Genomic DNA, 23,700 nt, shown 5'->3' with positions numbered 1-23,700 from the left:
CCAGGGTGCGAAACCGGACTGCGTACTGACCCACCGTCAGAGTCCCCTGACGCAACCGGAGAAGAGACGAAGCAGACGCGGAGGCGCGTCCGGGCTCATCAAAGGTGCCACGGAATGCCTGCAGGAACTCTTGGATGTTCGTGGTCACAGGATCCCCCTTCTCCCACAAGGGGTTCATCCACGCCAGTGCCTCACCCTCTAGATGGGACATGATGAAGGCGACCTTGGCTTGGTCGGAGGCAAACAAATGCGGCAGCTGCGTGAAATGGAGGGAGCATTGGTTTAAGAATCCCCTGCAGGTCTTGGGGTCTCCGGCGTACCGGGGTGGTGAGGCCAAACGAAGTCTGGAAGTATCTGAAGAAGTCGCCACGGGAGCTGGAGCCGTGGCTTGACTAGTGGAAGCCCGGGATGTTGAAGACGCAACTGCTGCTTGTAGCGTGTTCAGGCGGGCGTCCACAGAAGACATGAACTGCAGCATGCGGGTCTGAGTCTCACACTGGCGTTGGAGTTCCTCTTGTACGGCTGCTAGTGCTGCAGCGGGATCCATGGCCTGATCTTACTGTCATGGCCAGGTGGACGGGCAGACCCAGGAGGTGGATCCACTGGGCCGAACTCCTAGATGGTGGTAAGGGGTCCGGTAGCTGGAGCACTATAGGCAGCAGAACAGTCCGTGCATATGAGTTTAACGGAGAAGTCCCTGGGACTACGGAGTCACTGTAGGTAGTCCGGGTGACGTAGCTCAGGTTCGGAAGCCGAGAAGATGTCAGGCGGGGTCCGGAACCTTCGGAGCGAGATGACGGGTCACCGCAGGGATCCGAGATGGTACGGACTGTCAGGATGGCAGATGGACAGCGTTCGGGGTTCGGGATTCAGCAGGACCGGATGGCGAGGCAGGCACGGCTCTACAAGAGAGATAGGTGAGTATATCATATAGACACCAGGAGACCTGACTCCTAGCTTGGGAAACACGAAGATCAGGCCCCGCCCCCTTGGTCATTAAACCCCTTTATACCCTGTACCTGTTTGCATCATTTCCTGTTAATGGACGCTGGCCCTTTAAGAAAGGGTCAATGACCGCGCGCGCGCCCTAATGCGCATGCGCGCGGCCCGAGTGCCAGAAGCCAGGGCAGGAAGCTGCGAGGAGGAAGCAGCAGGGCTGGGCTGGGGCTGAGAAGCTGACGGGCGCCGGGAGCGGGGACCAGGACGCCGGGGACGGGCTGGCAATGGATGCTGAAGAGCGGGGAGCGGCGGTGACCGAACCAAGGAACCGGGAAGCGAGGCAGGGGAGCCGGGACGCGTGACAGGTGAGCCGGGGGACAGCGCAGGGGACCCGGGGAGCGTGACAAGTGCCAATACCAGAGGCGTGCCAAACAGAGACCGGTGCTGGCTGAAGTTCCTCGGCCGAAAAGCACGCTGGCGGTATCGCCCGAAGTCAAGACAGGACTGAGTGCCGACCCAGAGAAGGGGACACCGGCGGTGTTGGCAATTCAACAGAGTCTGGTCACACACCCAGTGATCGTAGTGGGCAGTCCCCAGCCGTCCCGTTCAGCGACCCCGTCACCCCCGTCGGGGGTTGAGGAGGCAAGACCGGAGACGGAGGCACCAGAACCAACCGTCAACTACGAGCCGTTCCGGAGACTGCGTCGCTTGCCAGGTCAGTCCCTTTCTGATTATGTGAGGGCTCAGCGGGCCGAATGGCAGCGCGCTTACCATCCTGAGTGACCGTAACGACCGGAGGTGATGGACATGTTTGTGTTGAATACCGGCATTGTTAAAGAGCCGGAAAAGTTTCACCGTTGCAACCAGGTTTAAGCTATGGAGCCCGGAAGGAACCTGACGCTGGACTGAGCCAGAGGCTCCTTCTGTGTTGTTTTTATGATTCTGCCTTCAAAGACCGGGAGTGCTGTGAAAGCCTCCGGGCACACCATCTACTAAGACCGGGAGCTCCCAGGAGGGACTCCGGGCGCCAGACTGGTGCGCCCTTGAGTGTGCCTTGGTGTGGACATGTGTAGAGTTTTATAAAAAATGACTTTGTTGATAAAATGTGTTTTTTAGGTTTATGCCTTGCCGGGAGGCTTAGGCAGAAAGAGGGGAGGCATGTAGGGGATGGGCAGACCCCTTACAAGGAGGTGCAGTTTTCCCCTGAATGCTGATGTTATTTAATAAAAATGTTTTATTGTTATTGCACTGTTTCAGTGGGTTTCCCCTAGTGGCCGGGTGGGACGGCTGTCCCCATAGAAACTGTACAGGAGGAAAGGAGGAGCCGGCAGCAGAAAGGGGAGGGAGGAAAAGAGTTGTTAAGGAAAAAGTTTTTAGTCAGAGGCAGTCGAGTCCGGGACGGGAGAGAAGAAGCAGAGAGGGGCAGAGTGTGGGAGCTGGGTGGACATGAAAGCGAGAGAAAAGAAGAGAAGGAGTATCCTCAAGTGTGAAGCAGTATTGGTGTGGGTCCAGTCTGTGTTAGCCGGAGTGGGAGCCAGGTGAAGTGGAGTAGCCGGGCACATCCCCACTAGAGGAGACGTCCGGAACAGGTTTTTCCCTAGCAAAAGTGTGAAGTCATCTGATGTGTTTTGCCTCTACGATGGAGAAGTGTACAATAAACTTGCCTGCTGGTTCAATTGATCTACGTCTGCAGATTCTTTGTACAACTGATGGCGGCATCTGCACCACCACACTCTGCCCCACCAAGCCACCTCCCATCCCAATAGTGACGGCGGAGCCGGGGGTTAGCCTGATAGAAACTGGGGCCACGACTACAAGCCCCGAGGCACCCCTGGCACCCCGTTACAATGACATCATCGCGTCACTCCGCTCTGGATCTGCTGATCTGTAAGACGCAGGACTATAGAGCCCTACAACATTCAATACAGAGAGCGGCAGGAAGATCGAGTCCCCAGCATCGCTTTGGGTGGGCCCCTCAGGGCGCGGGGCCCAGGCTACCGGCAACTCTGCCCCCCGGTATCTACACTATTGGATGTCACCCAAACTTGCAGCTAACAAGTGTGGAACAAGCACAAAGCACCGCAAGCGAGGAAATCTGGGCCAAGCATATTTGTCACTGTCAAGTTTAATAAGTGAATCTCCTTGAGGTGGTTATTTAATGTGTTACACAAAGCACAGATCCCTTAGAAAACAGCATTTTATGGTTTTATATTTTGTTAAGTAACTCATATTTAATGACAACTACTCTAGTCACATCCAGATCTGCATTTAAAGGGGATCTGCTACCAGGGTTTTTCTACCTCATCTGAGAGTGTCATGATGTAGAGACAGAGACCCTGATTCTAGTGATGTGTCCCTTAGATTACTGGGTTCATCAGTTCTGACACAGAGTTTTTAGATTTAGCAATGCAGCAGAGTTGAGGACTGCCCCCCCGTCACGAACACACACACACGCACACACACACGGCTCTCTATATACAATGACTATAGACAGTGAGCTGCTAATCACAGGACGGGGTGTACTGGACTAGCTGAAGTCTAGTTGACCTAGTCCAGCAATTATAATCTTCTGAATCTAAAATAAACATTGCAGGTAAACAGCCCACAATTTGATAAGACTCATCACTGAAATATGTGCGTTAACCCGGCCTAGAGGATGCTGTTTTCAGATTTCACAGCAAAAATCTGCTGACAAATTCCCTTAAACCCCTTTACGACCACGGACGTACTGGTATGTCCTTGGTCGCCTCCCTCCGGTTACCGCAGGCTCCAGCGGCGAAGCTGCGGTATTCCCCGCATGTCTGCTAACATGTGTGGCTAACAGGCGCAGGTTGATTGGAGATCCACCCGCACCAGTTAACCCCTTAGATCACGCTGTCAGTGTTTAAAGGGCTGCGGCAAGGATCGCGCCATTCCCCACCGCTATCGGTGGTCCCATAGCACGATCACCAGGCGCCAATGTGTTGTCATGGTAGCGCCAGGTCAGCTGATAACCCCTGACGCTGCCATGACTAATTTCCTGTGAGAGCTGACAGAGCGCCGGTACTCACAAGAGATGAGCATTTCTGCTGATCAGTGCGATGCTGCTCTGATCAGCAGAAATGCTCAGGCGATCGGACCGTGCAGTGATAAAGTCCCCTAGGGGGACTAGCAAAATAAGTAAAGACCGTAAAAGAAAGTTTTAAAAAATATGAAGAAATAAAAAAAAAAAACAACTAAATGTTAAAATCACCCCTCATTCGACCCATTTAAAATTAAACAGTTAAAAAACACAAACAGAAAACACATATTTTGTATCGAAAATGCCTGATCTATCAAAATATAAAATCAGTAAGTTTGATCGGTACATGGCATGGCGAGAAAAAAAATCCAAATGTCAAAATTACGTTTTTTGGTCGCCACAACATTTCTTTAAAATGCAATAATAAGCGATCAAAACTTCACATCTGCACAAAAATGGTGTAATTAAAAATGTCAGCTTAGGATGCAAAAGTTAAGCCATCACTGAGCCCCAGATCCCGAAAAATGAGAACGTTACAGGTCTCAGAAAATGGCGACAAAAGCCCTATTCTTTTTTTTGGGACAAATTTTTGATTTTTTTTTTAACCCCTTAGGTAAAAGTAAACCTATACATGTTTGGTATCTACAAACTCGTACTATAATGAGGCATCACAGCGACACATCGGTTTTACCATATAGTGAACACAGTGAATAAAAAACACCCAAAACAATCGTGAAATTGCACTTTGTTTGCTATTTACCGCACTTGAATTTTTTTCCTGTTTTCCAGTACAATATATGGTAAAACTAATGGTTTCTTTCAAAATGAAAAATGGTTAAGAATTCATCAGTGAGCTAATTTTGGCAGGGAGTTTGTGTATCCCCCCCCCAGTTCCTCTTAATTGATTTATGAACAGATATCGCTTCAGAGGTCCGAGGAATGTTAATATGGTCATAAATCAACTGAGAGCAGCTCAACAAGACAGATACAAGAAAGAACTCACTGACGGATTCTCAGTTAGCTCATTCAACAGCAAAAAAGGGATTCAAAGAGACTGTAGAAGACTAACTGGAAATTGTTGAATTATTTTTTAGCTTTAAATATATGTATTTTAAAGGGGTGGTCCAGACTTGGGGTTCAAGGAAGCTTTGCGTTTTTAAGTTTTACCCCGTGATATATATGTATATTTATTTTGTCCTTTTTTTGCAGGTTATCGAGAAAAATGCAGATCCTAAAATGACATTATTGACTTATCTTCGAAGGAAATGTATCCATAACGCACGTATATTCAGGGGTTTACCTATATATGACGTGACTAGGATGGCATTATGGTATTTGTAGTTCACCCAAACAAAGACTACAAATGCCACAAGATAAAAAAAATAAATAAAACCGCAAGTGACGAATCGGGGATAAAGGTTAACACGGATGTTGATCGATTTCAGCTGGTTATTTGGGACTTTACCCCCTTTTCTGTCAGCGTCTAATTTTCATTTTTGGGTTCCTCATGACATAACTATTTATTTACTTTTCCATCCACATTATTGATTGAGGGATGAATTTTGGGTCTGAATGACCCGAGGCATGTTACCGTACAATGTGTTGTAAACAACCTCCATAGCAACCAATCACTGCGCAGCTTTCATTTCTACAGAGCAGCTTTAGAAATGAAAGCTGAGCTCTGATTGGTTGCTATGGGCAACGAAGGCCTACTTTCTCTTTAGACAACTTTGATAATAGGAAACTAAATCTTTCCAGAAAGGAGGGCGCCAATACTTTTACACAGGTCTGATTTCCTTTATTATCACCTTAACATCACCTTCCCCAGTGGGGTTACCCGGGACGAAGCTGGGCTGCGGAGAAGGAGGCTGCGGAGCCTGCACCGTGATGATCTCTAGATTCTGCGAATTCCAGCAGAAGATCCTGTATCCTTCCACATTTATATTGCAAAAAAAGGTCCACATAGCTTTAGGGCCTATTTTCAGGCTCCACCCCCTTACTGAAGCTCCGCCCTGTGCGCAGCAGTCCCTTCATGATAACCCCGCTATTCCCCTTTTAGTCCATGTTGTACGAGGTTGTGTCGCAATGCACTGACCTCATCCGGAGCTTGTGTGCTTGCTTGAGTAGAGCTGCAGTGTAAAGCATGGCGGAAAGACAGAGACACAATGTTAAAATATTGACGCTAATCATCCTTGTATGTAAAATATTGTATATACCGGTGACATCCTATACCCATCCGTCGTAGACACTATGCAGTGAACGCCTGCCTCGCTCCAATCTGTTCTCTGAACTGTGCGGCGGTCACCACGGTGGAAGGGATCGGCAGCACGAAAACAAGACTGCACCCCATACAGGTGAGTAGGACGCCTGCAGCCATTGTAAAGCTTTGTCCGCGGTAAAGCAGTACCCCAATATATGTCCTCATTATAAGATTGAGCATACAGAGAAGAGGGCGCGCTGTTGGGGCACGCCATTACAGCCCCCCATAATAAGAAAATCAGCAGATAGAGTGACCCTTAATAAAGTGCCACAGTGACCCCAAAATAATGACATCTACAGTGACCCCATAATACTGACAGCTACAGTGACCCCATAATACTGACAGCCGCAGTGACTCCATAATAATGACATCTACAGTGACCCCATAATACTGACAGCCGCAGTGACCCATAATACTGACAGCTACAGTGACCCCATAATACTGACAGCCGCAGTGACTCCATAAAAATGACATCTACAGTGACCCCATAATAATGACAGCCACAGTGACTCCATAATAATGACATCTACAGTGACCCCATAATACTGACAGCTACAGTGACCCCATAATACTGACAGCCACAGTGACTCCATAATAATGACATCTACAGTGACCCCATAATAATGACAGCCGCAGTGACCTCATAATACTGATAGCCACAGTGACTCCATAATAATGACATCTACAGTGACCCCATAATACTGACAGCCACATTGACTCCATAATAATGACAGCCACAGTGACCCCATAATACTGATAGCCACAGTGACTCCATAATAATGACATCTATAGTGACCCCATAATAATGACAGCCACAGTGACCCCATAATACTGACAGCAACAGCGACCCCATAATACTGACAGCAACAGTGACCCCATAATACTGACAGCACCAGTGACCCCATAATACTGACAGCACCAGTGACCCCATAATACTGACAGCACCAGTGACCCCATAATAATGACCTCTACAATGACCCCATAATACTGACAGCACCAGTGACCCCATAATACTGACAGCAACAGTGACCCCATAATACTGACAGTAACAGTGACCCCATAATACTGAGAGCCACAGTGACCCCATAATACTGACAGCTACAGTGACCCCATAATAATGACCTCTACAATGACCCCATAATTAAGACCCCGCAGTGACCCCATAGTAGACAGCTTTATATATGGAGGAGCTTTAGCCACTGTTTACAGCTACTATTTATGGTTCCCCCATAAGTGTCAGCATCTCCCCCCCACCCTGAGACCCCAGTATATGGCATGTAACCCCTCCCCCACCGTAGCCTGCAGCTATGGAGCCTCCACTGTCAGTGTCACAGGGGCTTGTGATTGAGGAATGGCTCATGTGGCTGCAGAGGTCACAGTGATTTTTAGTCACACAATTGTGGTAATATTTTCGGGGATGCGATTCTAATAATTATGACAGGGATGTTTGGCCGGTATATAAACACCAAGAAAGCCTGCGACAATACTGCCCCCTGATTAGAAGCCACTGGAGCCGTGCGGGGGACTTAGTAGCCATGGTCATCAGCCATGTGGGGGACTTAGTAGCCATGGTCATGAGCCGTGCGGGGGACTTAGTAGACATGGTCATGAGACGTGTGGGGGACTTAGTAGCCATGGTCATGAGCCGTGTGGGGGACTTAGTAGCCATGGTCATGAGCCGTGCGGGGGACTTAGTAGCCATGGTCATGAGCCGTGTGGGGGACTTAGTAGCCATGGTCATGAGCCGTGTGGGGGACTTAGTAGCCATGGTCATGAGCCGTGTACGGGACTTAGTAGCCATGGTCATGAGCCGTGTGGGGGACTTAGTAGCCATGGTCATGAGCCGTGTGGGGGACTTAGTAGACATGGTCATGAGACGTGTGGGGGACTTAGTAGACATGGTCATGAGCCGTGTGGGGGACTTAGTAGTTATGGTCATGAGCCGTGCGGGGGACTTAGTAGCCATGGTCATGAGCCGTGTGGGGGACTTAGTAGCCATGGTCATGAGCCGTGTGGGGGACTTAGTAGCCATGGTCATGAGCCGTGCGGGGGACTTAGTAGCCATGGTCATGAGCCGTGCGGGGGACTTAGTAGCCATGGTCATGAGCCGTGTGGGGGATTTAGTAGACATGGTCATGAGACGCGCGGGGAACTTAGTAGCCATGGTCATCAGCCATGTGGGGGACTTAGTAGCCATGGTCATGAGCCGTGCAGGGGACTTAGTAGCCATGGTCATGAGACGTGCGGGGGACTTAGTAGACATGGTCATGAGACGTATGGGGGACTTAGTAGCCATGGTCATGAGCCGTGCGGGGGACTTAGTAGCCATGGTCATGAGCCGTGTGGGGGACTTAGTAGACATGGTCATGAGACGTGTGGGGGACTTAGTAGACATGGTCATGAGACGTGTGGGGGACTTAGTAGCTATGGTCATGAGCCGTGCGGGGGACTTAGTAGCTATGGTCATGAGCCGTGCGGGGGACTTAGTAGCCATGGTCATGAGCCGTGTGGGGGACTTAGTAGCCATCGTCATGAGCTGTGTGGGGGACTTAGTAGCCATGGTCATGAGCCGTGAGGGGGACTTAGTAGCCATGGTCATGAGCCATGCGGGGGACTTAGTAGCCATGGTCATGAGCCGTGCGGGGGACTTAGTAGCCATGGTCATGAGCCGTGTGGGGGACTTAGTAGACATGGTCATGAGACGCGCGGGGGACTTAGTAGCCATGGTCATCAGCCATGTGGGGGACTTAGTAGCCATGGTCATGAGCCGTGCAGGGGACTTAGTAGCCATGGTCATGAGACGTGCGGGGGACTTAGTAGACATGGTCATGAGACGTGCGGGGGACTTAGTAGCCATGGTCATGAGCCGTGCGGGGGACTTAGTAGCTATGGTCATAAACCGTATGGGGGACTTAGTAGACATGGTCATGAGACGTGCGTGGGACTTAGTAGCCATGGTCATGAGCCGCCGTCTGGGGGACTTAGTAGCCATAGTCATAAGCCGTGCGGGGGACTTAGTAGCCATGGTCATGAGCCGTGCGGGGGACTTAGTAGCCATGGTCATGAGCCGTGCGGGGGACTTAGTAGCCATGGTCATGAGCTGTGCGGGGGACTTAGTAGCCATGGTCATGAGCCGTGCGGGGGACTTAGTAGCCATAGTCATGAACCGTGCGGGGGACTTAGTAGCCATAGTCATAAGCCGTGCGGGGGACTTAGTAGCCATGGTCATGAACCGTGTGGGGGACTTAGTAGCCATAGTCATGAACCGTGTGGGGGACTTAGTAGCCATAGTCATGAGCCGTGCGGGGGACTTAGTAGCCATAGTCATGAGCCGTGCGGGGGACTTAGAGTCTTGGTCATGATCATAATATATATATATATATTTTTTACTTATTTTTCAATTGCAGGAAAGAATTGCGAAGAGTCACGGCTCCCAGTGCGGCTTCTGCACGCCCGGCATTGTCATGTCTCTGTATGCGTTACTGCGTAATACCCCGCAGCCCAGCATGGAGGAGATAGAGGACGCCTTCCAAGGTGACAAGATACCAGATAAGGAATGTGTCACGTTGCAAATTTGGTTTCATAAATTTCTGCACCACATCTGCATCTCTTGCCAGGAAAAATGCAATGTGTGCACACAGCCTTAGTGTGAGAACTGCGCTAGCACAGCAGCACAGAGTATTTCAGGAGAAGATGTGCTGATCTGAGCAGTAATCATAGAACAGGAGTGTCCATATGCACCTAATGTCCCCAGTTGTCCCCAGTTACCTCTATTTCCCAAAAAATGCTCCGCCTAGCGGGGGTGAAGATGGGTTTTGTGTACATTTTTGGGTCTTTCTGGTCCAGAACCAAAGTTAGAATATGTCAGCTGCTCTACATATACTGATCTATGAGGTATGGACTATATTCAGTCCATGCAGTGACATAACCTCTTACATGTTCAGCATGCTTGCTGTCAGTGAATATGAACTTGAATGTTTACATTTAGAGGCTGATTCCTGACCTCGTTCTGCTCATCCATGGTTTATTACAGTAATATCAGCTATAAACAGAGCAGATCAGGATCAGGAGCAGGGTTTGGCCTCAAATCTATACACTGACAACAAGCAGAGATCTTAACATGGTGAGGAATAGATGCACAAACTCCTTCTACAATAAATCGGCTTTATGTGCATAAGATTGGATGACTTCTTAAAGGAGGTTTCTAGCGTCAGCAAATCAGGGCAGCTTTCTTACAAAGCAAACAGCGCCCCTCCTGTCCACAGGCTGCCAGTGGTATTGCAGCTCAGCCTCGTTAACGTCAATTCCGGTAGTGAGCTGCATTATCAGTCTGTGGACAGATGTGGCGCTGTTTCTGGAAGGACGCAAACATGCTTTTTTAATATGGGACTCATTCATAGCTGGATTTAATGTCTGACCGTCCCCACAACAGGGAATCTGTGCCGCTGTACGGGATATCGGCCTATTCTGCAGGGATTCAGGACATTTGCCAAAGTGAGTACCCCGGTCGTTGTCTGGAGGCCATGATTGGTAACGTACGTCTGACTACTCTCATCATCCTTATGGATTCCTTTTATTGTCATCTTAAAGAGGGGCTTTAACTTTATCTTCTCCCCTTTAATGTTACCCTCAGTGATCAATAGATTTGGGAAAGAGGGTAAGGTTTGGGATGTTTGGCATTTGCTGGGAGGCAGCAGAAACCTCTCCCCTTTCTTCCCTTTTACAGATTCTTTGTTTTTCTGGTATATATCTGGCTGCAGCAGAATGTGTCCATGATCTGGGGAATTTACAAATCTTTTATAATCCAAACTGGATTATCACCACATCAAAGTTCAGCTAAACATTCATAAGAACTGAGGAGTTCACAAAAAGACAGATAAAACTGATATCAACTCCCTGACACAATGCGCTCACTGAAGGATTCTCAGTTAGCTCATTCTGCAGCCAGCAATACAGAGGCCATAGGAGGCAAATGGGGAAAACTTTTTAATAAAACCATTTACCATATATCGACTGCGATGTCACAGCTTTTGTCTGCCCCTATGAATTATTTTATGTCCGTCCAGTGTTTTATATGGAGTTTTTGTTACTCAGGATGGATGCTGTGGCAGAAAGGCTGAGAATGGCTGCTGTATGGATAAAAAAGAAGGAAACCAGGTAACAATGTTGTATTGTATATGCCATGAGGTCTCCAAATAACAGTGCCATAAACTACACATATTACTGTAGCATGCGCAGATAATAGTGCTGAAATAACAATGCCGTGCGCTGTCCAAATATCAGTGCTGGAATAGTGCAACACAGTGCCCAAAGAGTGGCATAGAATAGTGCCATACAGTGCTCAAATAGCAGTGCCATAAACTATGCATTGTACTGTAGCGTGCAATGCCCAAATAATAGTGCTATATACTGCTCAAATAACAATGCCAAATATCAGTGCTGAAGCAGTGAAATATAGTGCCCAATAAGTGGCATAGAATAGTGCCATACAGTGCTCAAATAGCAGTGCTATAAACTATGCATATTACTATCGCATGTGATGCCCAGATAATAGTGCTATATAGTGCTCAAATAACAATGCCAAATATCAGTACTGAAGCAGTAAAATACAGTGCCCAATAAGTGGCATAGAATAGTGCCATACAGTGCTCAAATAGCAGTGCCATAAACTATGCATATTACTGTAGCATGCAATGCGCAGATAATAGTGCTGAAATAATAATGCCGTGCGCTGTCCAAATATCAGTGTTGAAATAGTGCAACACAGTGCCCAAAGAGTGGCATAGAATAGTGCCATACAGTGCTCAAATAGCAGTGCCATAAACTATGTATATTACGGTAGCGTGCAATGTCCAGATAATAGTGCTATATAGTGCTCAAATAACAATGCCAAATATCAGTGCTGAAATAGTGCAATACAGTGGTCATAGAATGATGTCATACAGTGCTCAAATAATAGTGCCATGCTATTATATTCTCAGGATGGATGTTGTGGCGGAAAGACAAAGAGTGGCTGCTGTATGGATAACAAAGAAGAAAAAAATGTAAGATGTAGTAACTGTGTTACATTGTGTTATAGAAAACAAATAACAGTACCTTAATGCTACAGCACGCTGATGGAACGCCCAGCGGGAAAACCAGTGACGGTGTAAAGGAAGGCCCTGGTGCTGGGAGATGGAAATGGGGTCACCTCATCACTTTCACCTAAGGCTGATCCCTACACTAGACGGGTCCTTCCCCCCCGTGCGCCATCATGTGTCTAGGCCCTGACTAGGGTGTAGGCCAGCAGGACATTAGTCTCACTACTAAAATAAAACAACATGAGGAAGGTAAGACAAACAGGTAGGGAAAGACACACAAAAAAAGCAATCATTGGTTTCTTTAGCAGGAAACTTCACAGCTGCAACTAAAATGACACCTCAGCTTCCCCAAAGATAGGCTCCTTCAAAATGGTCAGTATAGAAGATCTATCATCGGTATAGAGAAAAGCCAGGAGTGGGTATATATAGAGGAAGGGTCTGATGCCAAAATTCTGCAGCTGTAATTAAGGTTATGAGTAATCTCAGCCAGATGGGGAAGTCATCCCTTTAAGCATCAAATGAAAGTAAATCAACTCCAATATAAGCTGTAAACTGTGATTGTGACACACTTGCGACACTTAAACTGCGCATATAACTGTGATATGACCAAATAATAGTGCTACATCGTGCCAGATATCAATGCCATGCACTTTGCAAATAGCAGTGCCAAACAAATAGATCAGTACAGTGCTCAAAAACAGTGGGACGTTACCTAAATAACAATACCATACGCTGCTCATATCGTACACTGAATAAATAATAGTGTCATACAGTGTTAATAAAATTACAGTGACATACAATATCCAAATAATAATAATACCATACAGTGACCAAATAAAAATGCCAAACATATCTTAAATAATTGTGCTAATAAAACTACAGTGCCCAAAAAACAATATCATACAGTGACCAAATAAAAATGCCAAATAAATCCTAAATAATTGTGCCATACATCACCCAAATAGCAATATTATGCACTCCGCAAATCCAGTGCATCCAGTGACCAAAATGTAATGGCATATAATCCAAATACCATTTATAAACATTACTCAAACTACTGTGCCATACAGTGGATAAAATAATACCGTAAAAAAAAAATAAATCTAATTTTGACTTAAATTACTCTTTAACCTGGGAAATATACAAACAAATGTTATCTGTGTGTTTTCCCAGAGATCAGCTGTGCCCCCCTGTCCTCTGTCCGGCTATAATAAAACCAGCTCCAGCAGGAGCCTCCCCCCATCTCCCCTAGAATTCATAGATTATACCGCACCCCGCAGCTGTATCCCACCTCTAGTCCTGAAGGCTGAGAAATAGAGCCAGCAAGATTATCTTTAATGCGGTCTTTTGTGAAACATGACTTTTTATGGGGGAGTGAATACTTTTGCAAGGTACTATCATTTGTGAGGAATAATAAGTTATTGTGAAATAACTCAATAAAAGAGCAGCATCTGGTGGGATTCTGTACTATCGACGTCAGACGTGGTTATCCACTGCTAGACCTCAGGGGCACTTTTGGCCCTAACCCCATTGTCCTGCCAATTCTTGGGTGTCCCGAGGGCCGGGAATGTCTTGTAGAGATGAAATACACTATAAATACTGCTTCTAGATCACATCTTGTATTTCTTATAGACACCGTCACCTCCGGCCTTGTTTGACCCATCGGACTTCAGACCCTTGGATCCAACCCAAGAACCAATCTTCCCTCCAGAGTTACTGGTAGGTGCGCCGCTTGTGCTATAAAATAACGAGCGTCTTACTTTGTACCCATCTTGGATAGACTTATACATAGTAACATATTAAATATCGAGGAATAATGTTTCCTCCATGGAGATACTTTCCTGTTTACACTTCCTGAAATCTACCTCGGCTTTGCAGCAGCTTCCTGACACCGGTTGCATAAATTAAGTTTATGGTCTGCTGGTGTCTCTAATCCTTTCGATCCTTTACAATCTGATCTGCCCAATTTGAGGTTTGACAATGTGTAGATTGTAACACAATTCATCTGCTACCACTGCACATGAGTAGAATCCAGCCATGGGCCTCTACTATGACCCCGATTCATCAATTGCAATTTCTTGAAGCCATTTTTTTTCCTTTTTTTTGTGTTGTCATATTGATTGATGTTCTTTGTGCCAAATTTTTCAAAGTGACGCACCTGATTCAAGAGCTTAAAACAAAACAAAAATATTTTTTTTTGTCTTCAACCACTGTTTTGGGGACTTTTCAGCCAGAAAAGTTGCAAAATCTCATAAAAGCAACTTATACGTCAAATTAGAAATTCCGCCAGAAAGTTTACTCCAGGCAGTGACTGGAGTGAGATGTTGTCACGAGGTATGTAGTGACGGAACAGGGGCTCCAAGGCTGGCTCTCCGACTCGAGGCCCTGCGCTGTTCCTTACCTCAGAGGTAGGCTTGATGGTAGTTAGGTCCAAGCCCCCAGCGTGACCCTGACTCCTGTCCGAACCCTGATCTGACTTCCCTTCAGCGGGAAGGAAACCCAGAAACAAACCCCCCACAGAAAAGACCCGGACAAGGGGGAACAAAACCTCATACACACTGCACTCAAACACAAAGGGGAGACAATATGTGTACAGGGGAATAAAGAAACAGGTAAGGAATAAACTCACAGCAGGGGAAAGTTCACACCACGCAGAATAGCAACTGTCCTTCACCATGAACGGAACAACCACTGAGACTGGGATCGCTGAAGCTGTCTTAGCGATCTCCTACTACACAAGCTTAAATAGGACGAGACCAGCTGGAGATGGTAATTAGCAAACTGGCTCTCTAGAAGAGTTGCACATTGCTCCAAAGAAGGATTAACTTCTGCACGGTAAAGAGCAGTGAAACAACTCAGCCGACGCCCAGCAAAGCTGAGCACTTACAAGAGACCAAGTTGCCTTTCGGAATCTGCAATCTGATCAGAGTCTGAGCCATAGTAGTATTCTGCGTGTGTGGATCGCGACAGCACATGACAGATGTGCCCAAAAAGTGCAACATTTGGTAAAATTCACTTTTTATAAATCTGTGACGCCCCTGGACTAGTCAGGTCGTCACAGGGTACTGCACGTTCTTTATCTCCAGTGCAGGACTCAACCCCCCATGGTTCTTGGTCTCCATCCTGCAGTACTGCCTCCACCAGCATTCCCAAATCCTAGTCACACCTTGCACCACACCCTGTCAGGCACACCAGTGGGCTGCTTAAGCTGGAATAGGGCTGCCCACCTAGGGGTCAGGTAGGGAGGTGGGAGGTGACAAGTCAATTCAGTGGTAGCCCTCGAGCTGTGAGGAGCTGGAGGAAGCTGGGAGTTGGAGCTCCCAGGGGAAAAGGAGACTAGGTCGCAGATGGTGGTCTGGACCAGGAGGAGTCGGAGACTCGGTTGCGGGAGATTGTGACTGGGTGCTTGGCTAGTCTTGGAGGATAGCCAGCAGCCACAGTTCAATAGCTGGGCTGGGACTGAAGGCAAGACGGGATACACGGACCCTAGGTCGGGGAGAAGCTTCAGGCAACCCAGCAATTAACCTGCGGAGGACAGGGCCTTTATGGACTGTTCCCACGAACCTCAGAGATCGGAGGCACAAGCGCAACGAGGGAGATAGGGCTGTCCAAGCAAAGCAGACCACTGAAATCCCAAGCGTGAGCTCCTGAGAGCAAGCTCCTCTACTACCCATAGCAGGGAGCGGGGCCCGGAAGCTCCAAGCTGATGGGCCACAAAGGACACTCTAAAATACTGTGCCAGGAGGTAGGCCACAAACCACCAGGCAGTGGTGCAGGGGACGGGACCCGGACGAGCTCCCCTCAGAAAACAGCGGCACCCAGAGACTTGGTTTACTACGTTGTCAGCATCTACTTTCTTCTGAGTGAGTACCTGACTAACCCCTGCAACCGGCGAGTTTGTGATCCCCCTGCAATCCATCCCACCATCGGGGTCCCCGGGCCTTTCCCTACCCATGGAGGGTAACGTCATCTGGCGGCCCCCGTTCCATCACCCTGGGTACTCCCAACGGCAGCAGCGGTACTCCCCATTACCGCACACCATGGGTGGTGTCACAAACTACCTAAATCCCCTGTAAATAACCCTCCATCACGTACCGGTGTGACCCCGAGCACAGAGATCCTCGAGCCACCCGAGTAGCGACGTCCGGATCCATGTGGTCCGACCCCTTCTGGGGCAGGACGCGCCCGGGACAAATCTGTCTAAAACATCCGGGACAAGCAAAGTTGTAGAGGAAAACTAAAAATGATTTTACAAAGATAAACAGCTTAAAAAGTGTTGCAAAATATATAGAAAATAAAGGCGCTAAAATCACTAAAAATGAGCAAATTAAGGCCGCTTTACACGCTGCGATATCGGTCCCGATATCGCTAGTGTGGGTACCCGCCCCCATCTGTTGGGCGACACGGGTAAATCGCTGCCCGTGCCGCACAACATCGCCCAGACCCGTCACACTACTTACCTGCCCGGCGACGTCGCTGTGACCGGCGAACCGCCTCCTTTCTAAGGGGGTGGTTTGTTTAGCGTCACAGCGACGTCACTGAGCGGCCGCCCAATAGAAGCGGAGGGACGGAGATGAGCGGGACGTAACATCCCGCCCACCTCCTTCCTTCCGCATAGCGGCCGGGAGGCGGGTAAGGAGAGCTTCCTCCTTCCTGTGGTGTCACACGGAGCGATGTGTGCTGCCGCAGGAGCGAGGAACAACTTCGTTACTGCTGCAGTAACGATATTTGAGAATGGACCCCCATGTCACCGATGAGCGATTTTGCACGTTTTTGCGACGATGCAAAATCGCTCATCGGTGTCACACGCAACGACATCGCTAATGCGGCCGGATGTGTGTCACCAATTCCGTGACCCCAACGAGTTCGCATTAGCGATGTCGCAGCGTGTAAAGCGGCCTTTAGTCCAAAAAAGTGCAGAAATGGCGATGGTGAACCGGACCCAATGTATTTTATAAGCTGCACTACTACGATAACGATATGTGTACACTGCTATGGTATATGTGTTCTCTACAGCTGTATCGGGATGTAGCTCGAAAGCAGATGGTATTTAAAGGTGAAGATGTCACGTGGTATCAGCCCTCCACCCTGAACGAGCTGCTGCATCTAAAGGCCCAGTACCCGAATGCTAAACTTGTGGTGGGGAACACAGAAGTCGGTGAGGAATGAGGCGACGTGTCCGATATCACTAAAGGAATAACAATCATACAGAGGGTGAAATAAGTATTCAACACGTCACCAATTTTGTGAGTAAATATATTTCTAAAGCTGTTATTGACATGAATTTCTCACCAGGCATCGGTAACAACCCATCCAATCCACACAGGCAAAGAAATCAAACCATCGATGTTCATAAATTAAGATATTTGTAATAATAAGAAATTACACGGAGAAAAAGTATTGAACACATTACTGATATTTATTTAATATTTCGTACATAAGTTTTTGTTGATGCTGAAGCTTCCAGACGCCTCCTGTATGGAGACACTAGTCGCCTGCATTGCTCAGGTGGATTTGGCCCATTCTTCCACACACACTCCTCACATCCTGTATGGAGACACTAGTCGCCTGCATTGCTCAGGTGGATTTGGCCCATTCTTCCGCACACACTCCTCACATCCTGTATGGAGACACTAGTCGCCTGCATTGCTCAGGTGGATTTGGCCCATTCTTCCCCCGCACACACTCCTCACATCCTGTATGGAGACACTAGTACCTGCATTGCTCAGGTGGAGTTTGGCCCATTATTCCGCACACACTCCTCACATCCTGTATGGAGACACTAGTCGCCTGCATTGCTCAGGTGGATTTGGCCCATTCTTCCGCACACACTCCTCACATCCTGTATGGAGACACTAGTCCCTGCATTGCTCAGGTGGATTTTGGCCCATTCTTCCGCACACACTCCTCACATCCTGTATGGAGACACTAGTCACCTGCATTGCTCAGGTGGAGTTTGGCCCATTCTTCCGCACACACTCCTCACATCCTGTATGGAGACACTAGTCGCCTGCATTGCTCAGGTGGATTTTGGCCCATTCTTCCACACACACTCCTCACATCCTGTATGGAGACACTAGTCGCCTGCATTGCTCAGGTGGATTTGGCCCATTCTTCCGCACACACTCCTCACATCCTGTATGGAGACACTAGTCGCCTGCATTGCTCAGGTGGATTTTGGCCCATTCTTCCGCACACACTCCTCACATCCTGTATGGAGACACTAGTCCCTGCATTGCTCAGGTGGATTTTGGCCCATTCTTCCCCACACACTTCTCACATCCTGTATGGAGACACTAGTCACCTGCATTGCTCAGGTGGATATTGGCCCATTCTTCCCCACACACTCCTCACATCCTGTATGGAGACACTAGTCGCCTGCATTGCTCAGGTGGATTTTGGCCCATTCTTCCGCACACACTCCTCACATCCTGTATGGAGACACTAGTCGCCTGCATTGCTCAGGTGGATTTTGGCCCATTCTTCCCCACACACTCCTCACATCCTGTATGGAGACACTAGTCTCCTGCATTGCTCAGGTGGATTTTGGCCCATTCTTCCGCACACACTCCTCACATCCTGTATGGAGACACTAGTCGCCTGCATTGCTCAGGTGGATTTGGGCCCATTCTTCCGCACACACTCCTCACATCCTGTATGGAGACACTAGTCGCCTGCATTGCTCAGGTGGAGTTTGGCCCATTATTCCGCACACACTCCTCACATCCTGTATGGAGACACTAGTCGCCTGCATTGCTCAGGTGGAGTTTGGCCCATTATTCCGCACACACTCCTCACATCCTGTATGGAGACACTAGTCGCCTGCATTGCTCAGGTGGATTTTGGCCCATTCTTCCGCACACACTCCTCACATCCTGTATGGAGACACTAGTCACCTGCATTGCTCAGGTGGATTTTGGCCCATTCTTCCGCACACACTCCTCACATCCTGTATGGAGACACTAGTACCTGCATTGCTCAGGTGGATTTTGGCCCATTCTTCCCCCGCACACACTCCTCACATCCTGTATGGAGACACTAGTCGCCTGCATTGCTCAGGTGGATTTGGCCCATTCTTCCACACACACTCCTCACATCCTGTATGGAGACACTAGTCACCTGCATTGCTCAGGTGGAGTTTGGCCCATTCTTCCGCACACACTCCTCACATCCTGTATGGAGACACTAGTCGCCTGCATTGCTCAGGTGGATTTGGCCCATTCTTCCGCACACACTCCTCACATCCTGTATGGAGACACTAGTCGCCTGCATTGCTCAGGTGGATTTTGGCCCATTCTTCCGCACACACTCCTCACATCCTGTATGGAGACACTAGTCCCTGCATTGCTCAGGTGGATTTTGGCCCATTCTTCCCCACACACTTCTCACATCCTGTATGGAGACACTAGTCGCCTGCATTGCTCAGGTGGATTTTGGCCCATTCTTCCCCACACACTCCTCACATCCTGTATGGAGACACTAGTCTCCTGCATTGCTCAGGTGGATTTTGGCCCATTCTTCCGCACACACTCCTCACATCCTGTATGGAGACACTAGTCGCCTGCATTGCTCAGGTGGATTTGGGCCCATTCTTCCGCACACACTCCTCACATCCTGTATGGAGACACTAGTCGCCTGCATTGCTCAGGTGGAGTTTGGCCCATTATTCCGCACACACTTCTCACATCCTGTATGGAGACACTGGTCGCCTGCATTGCTCAGGTGGAGTTTGGCCCATTATTCCGCACACACTCCTCACATCCTGTATGGAGACACTAGTCGCCTGCATTGCTCAGGTGGAGTTTGGCCCATTATTCCGCACACACTCCTCACATCCTGTATGGAGACACTAGTACCTGCATTGCTCAGGTGGATTTTGGCCCATTCTTCCCCCGCACACACTCCTCACATCCTGTATGGAGACACTAGTCGCCTGCATTGCTCAGGTGGATTTTGGCCCATTATTCCGCACACACTCCTCACATCCTGTATGGAGACACTGGTCGCCTGCATTGCTCAGGTGGATTTTGGCCCATTCTTCCGCACACACTCCTCACATCCTGTATGGAGACACTAGTCACCTGCATTGCTCAGGTGGATTTTGGCCCATTCTTCCGCACACACTCCTCACATCCTGTATGGAGACACTAGTACCTGCATTGCTCAGGTGGATTTTGGCCCATTCTTCCCCCGCACACACTCCTCACATCCTGTATGGAGACACTAGTCGCCTGCATTGCTCAGGTGGAGTTTGGCCCATTCTTCCGCACACACTTCTCACATCCTGTATGGAGACACTAGTCGCCTGCATTGCTCAGGTGGATTTTGGCCCATTCTTCCGCACACACTTCTCACATCCTGTATGGAGACACTAGTCTCCTGCATTGCTCAGGTGGAATTTGGCCCATTCTTCCCCCGCACACACTCCTCACATCCTGTATGGAGACACTAGTCTCCTGCATTGCTCAGGTGGATTTGGCCCATTCTTCCCCACACACTTCTCACATCCTGTATGGAGACACTAGTCGCCTGCATTGCTCAGGTGGATTTGGCCCATTCTTCCCCACACACTCCTCACATCCTGTATGGAGACACTAGTCGCCTGCATTGCTCAGGTGGATTTGGCCCATTCTTCCGCACACACTCCTCACATCCTGTATGGAGACACTAGTCGCCTGCATTGCTCAGGTGGAGTTTGGCCCATTCTTCCGCACACACTCCTCACATCCTGTATGGAGACACTAGTCTCCTGCATTGCTCAGGTGGATTTTGGCCCATTCTTCCCCCGCACACACTCCTCACATCCTGTATGCAGACACTAGTCTCCTGCATTGCTCAGGTGGATTTTGGCCCATTCTTCCCCCGCACACACTCCTCACATCCTGTATGCAGACACTAGTCGCCTGCATTGCTCAGGTGGATTTGGCCCATTCTTCCCCACACACTCCTCACATCCTGTATGGAGACACTAGTCACCTGCATTGCTCAGGTGGATTTGGCCCATTCTTCCGCACACACTCCTCACATCCTGTATGGAGACACTAGTCGCCTGCATTGCTCAGGTGGAGTTTGGCCCATTCTTCCGCACACACTCCTCACATCCTGTATGGAGACACTAGTCTCCTGCATTGCTCAGGTGGATTTTGGCCCATTCTTCCCCCGCACACACTCCTCACATCCTGTATGCAGACACTAGTCGCCTGCATTGCTCAGGTGGATTTGGCCCATTCTTCCCCCGCACACACTCCTCACATCCTGTATGGAGACACTAGTCTCCTGCATTGCTCAGGTGGATTTTGGCCCATTCTTCCCCCGCACACACTCCTCACATCCTGTATGCAGACACTAGTCGCCTGCATTGCTCAGGTGGAGTTTGGCCCATTCTTCCGCACACACTCCTCACATCCTGCAGGTCCCGGCTCCTTCTATGATCTCTGAGCTTTAGTTCCTTCCAGACATTTTCTATTGGATTCAGCTCTGGTGATCGGCTCGGCCATTCTAGCAGATTTATTTTCTTTCCTTGGCCGTGTGTTTGGGGTCATTGTCTTGTGAAATGTCCTCCCTGGTTTAATCCACATCATCCTGGTAGATGGCAGCAGATATTTATCAGGAATGTCTCTGTGCATTTGTCCATTCATCCTTCCTTCAATTATATGAAGTTTGCCAGTGTCGTATCCTGAAAACCAACCCCACACCATGATGTTCCCACCTCCACACTTCATTGTTGTTGGTGTTTTGGGGGTGATTTGCCTTTTGGCCTCCAAACATGGTGTGTATTATGGCCTCCAAAGAGTTCAATTTTGGTCTCATCTAACCAGACTATATTCTCCAGTATTTCCCAGACTTGTCTAAATGTTGTTGAACAAACTTTAAACTCTCTTGAAGCTGCTTTTTGCTCAGCAGTGGAGTCTTTTATGGTGAGTGTGCATACAGGAGCATGCATACAGGAGCGTGCATACAGGAGCGTGCATACAGGCCATGGAGGCGGACTGCATTACTTATTGTTTTCTTTGAAAAAATTGTCCCTGCTCGTTCCAGGTCTTTCTGTAGCTCTCCACAGATGGTTCTTGGACAACTCTTCTGATAACTATTTTTATTGCTGTCTGACATTTTGCGGGGAGCACCTGGTCATGCCCGGTTTATGGTAAAATAATGTTCTTTACACTTCTGTATTATGGCCCCATCATTGTTCACTGCAACCTTTAGTAGTTTAGAATTTCTTCTGTGACCAACGCCATCAGTATGATTCCAACAATATGAATGTCTTGAGACAGCTCACTGGTTTTACCCATCTTGAGATGTTTGTTGTGTGGCACCTTGGTAATGAGACACCTTTTTATACGCCATCAGGTGTACCAGCTGATATTGTTTTTCACTAAGTGTCAGGATTGCTCTCTACTTACTGATCGTTTTCAGCTGGTGTCATGACTTTCCATGGCTTTTTGCACATCTCTTTATGTGTTCAATACTTTTTCCCTGTGTAATTTCTCATTATTACACATTGATAAATTTCTGAACATCTATGGTTTCATTTCTTTGCCTGTGTGGATTGGATGAGTTGTTACTGACATCTGGTGAGAAATGTATACCAATAGCAGCTTTAGAAATATATTTACTTACAAAATTGGTGACAACTTCAATTCTTATTTCACCCGCTGTATTATTCTGTGTTCAATGCTTATTTTACCTGCTGCATATGAGACACAGAGAATATTATATTCTCAAAATGCAAAATTTACCTGAGGGCTATAATGAGCACAGAAAAAACTACTCCTCCCAAAATAAAGTTGTGTCATTTCATTAGTGCATACAATACATTACTGATCCTGAGTTACCTCCTGTATTATACTCCAGAGCTGCACTCACTATTCTGCTGGTGCAGTCACTGTGTACATACATTACATTACTGATCCTGAGTTACCTCCTGTATTATACTCCAGAGCTGCACTCACTATTCTGCTGGTGCAGTCACTGTGTACATACATTACTGATCCTGAGTTACCTCCTGTATTATACTCCAGAGCTGCACTCACTATTCTGCTGGTGCAGTCACTGTTGTACATACATTACTGATCCTGAGTTACCTCCTGTATTATACTCCAGAGCTGCAGTCACTATTCTGCTGGTGCAGTTGTGTACTTGTCCTGAGTCAGTGCTAGATAAGTAATGCTTTGTGTTTAGCAGATGACACATATTTTTCCAATCTATACAAACATAGCCTTAAAACCTGGAGACTATCAGCAGGTTGGCTTTAGTCTATTATGCTTCTATAATTGATATAGACATTGTTTTTTTGAAGTCTCCTGACTATTTTTTTTTTAGGTATTGAAATGAAATTTAAGAACATGTTGTACCCGGTCATCATCACCCCGAGTTGGGTTGCAGAATTAAATGCAGTTGAGCAGAGTGAAGAAGGTGAG

The 23,700-nt window shown here is 48.0% G+C and overlaps 1 protein-coding gene across 1 annotated transcript in view; it reads left to right on the top strand.

Annotated features, from left to right (window-relative positions):
• XDH (xanthine dehydrogenase) overlaps positions 1–23,700 on the top strand; it is an 89,645-nt gene that overhangs the window by 20,833 nt on the left and 45,112 nt on the right. Inside the window, exons 2-11 of the mRNA XM_075339057.1 lie at positions 5,150–5,207; positions 5,769–5,865; positions 6,186–6,294; positions 9,608–9,734; positions 10,633–10,694; positions 11,295–11,357; positions 12,182–12,244; positions 13,913–13,999; positions 17,297–17,438; positions 23,603–23,695. Coding sequence (XP_075195172.1) covers positions 5,150–5,207; positions 5,769–5,865; positions 6,186–6,294; positions 9,608–9,734; positions 10,633–10,694; positions 11,295–11,357; positions 12,182–12,244; positions 13,913–13,999; positions 17,297–17,438; positions 23,603–23,695 — 901 coding nt within the window. The remainder of the gene's footprint in view (positions 1–5,149; positions 5,208–5,768; positions 5,866–6,185; positions 6,295–9,607; positions 9,735–10,632; positions 10,695–11,294; positions 11,358–12,181; positions 12,245–13,912; positions 14,000–17,296; positions 17,439–23,602; positions 23,696–23,700) is intronic.

The sequence above is a fragment of the Anomaloglossus baeobatrachus genome, chromosome 3 (assembly GCF_048569485.1).
Source record: "Anomaloglossus baeobatrachus isolate aAnoBae1 chromosome 3, aAnoBae1.hap1, whole genome shotgun sequence".
In the NCBI taxonomy this organism is placed as follows: domain Eukaryota; kingdom Metazoa; phylum Chordata; class Amphibia; order Anura; family Aromobatidae; genus Anomaloglossus; species Anomaloglossus baeobatrachus.
The sequence above is the reverse complement of the archived record's forward strand: the minus strand, read 5'-3'. Positions and strand labels throughout refer to the sequence as shown.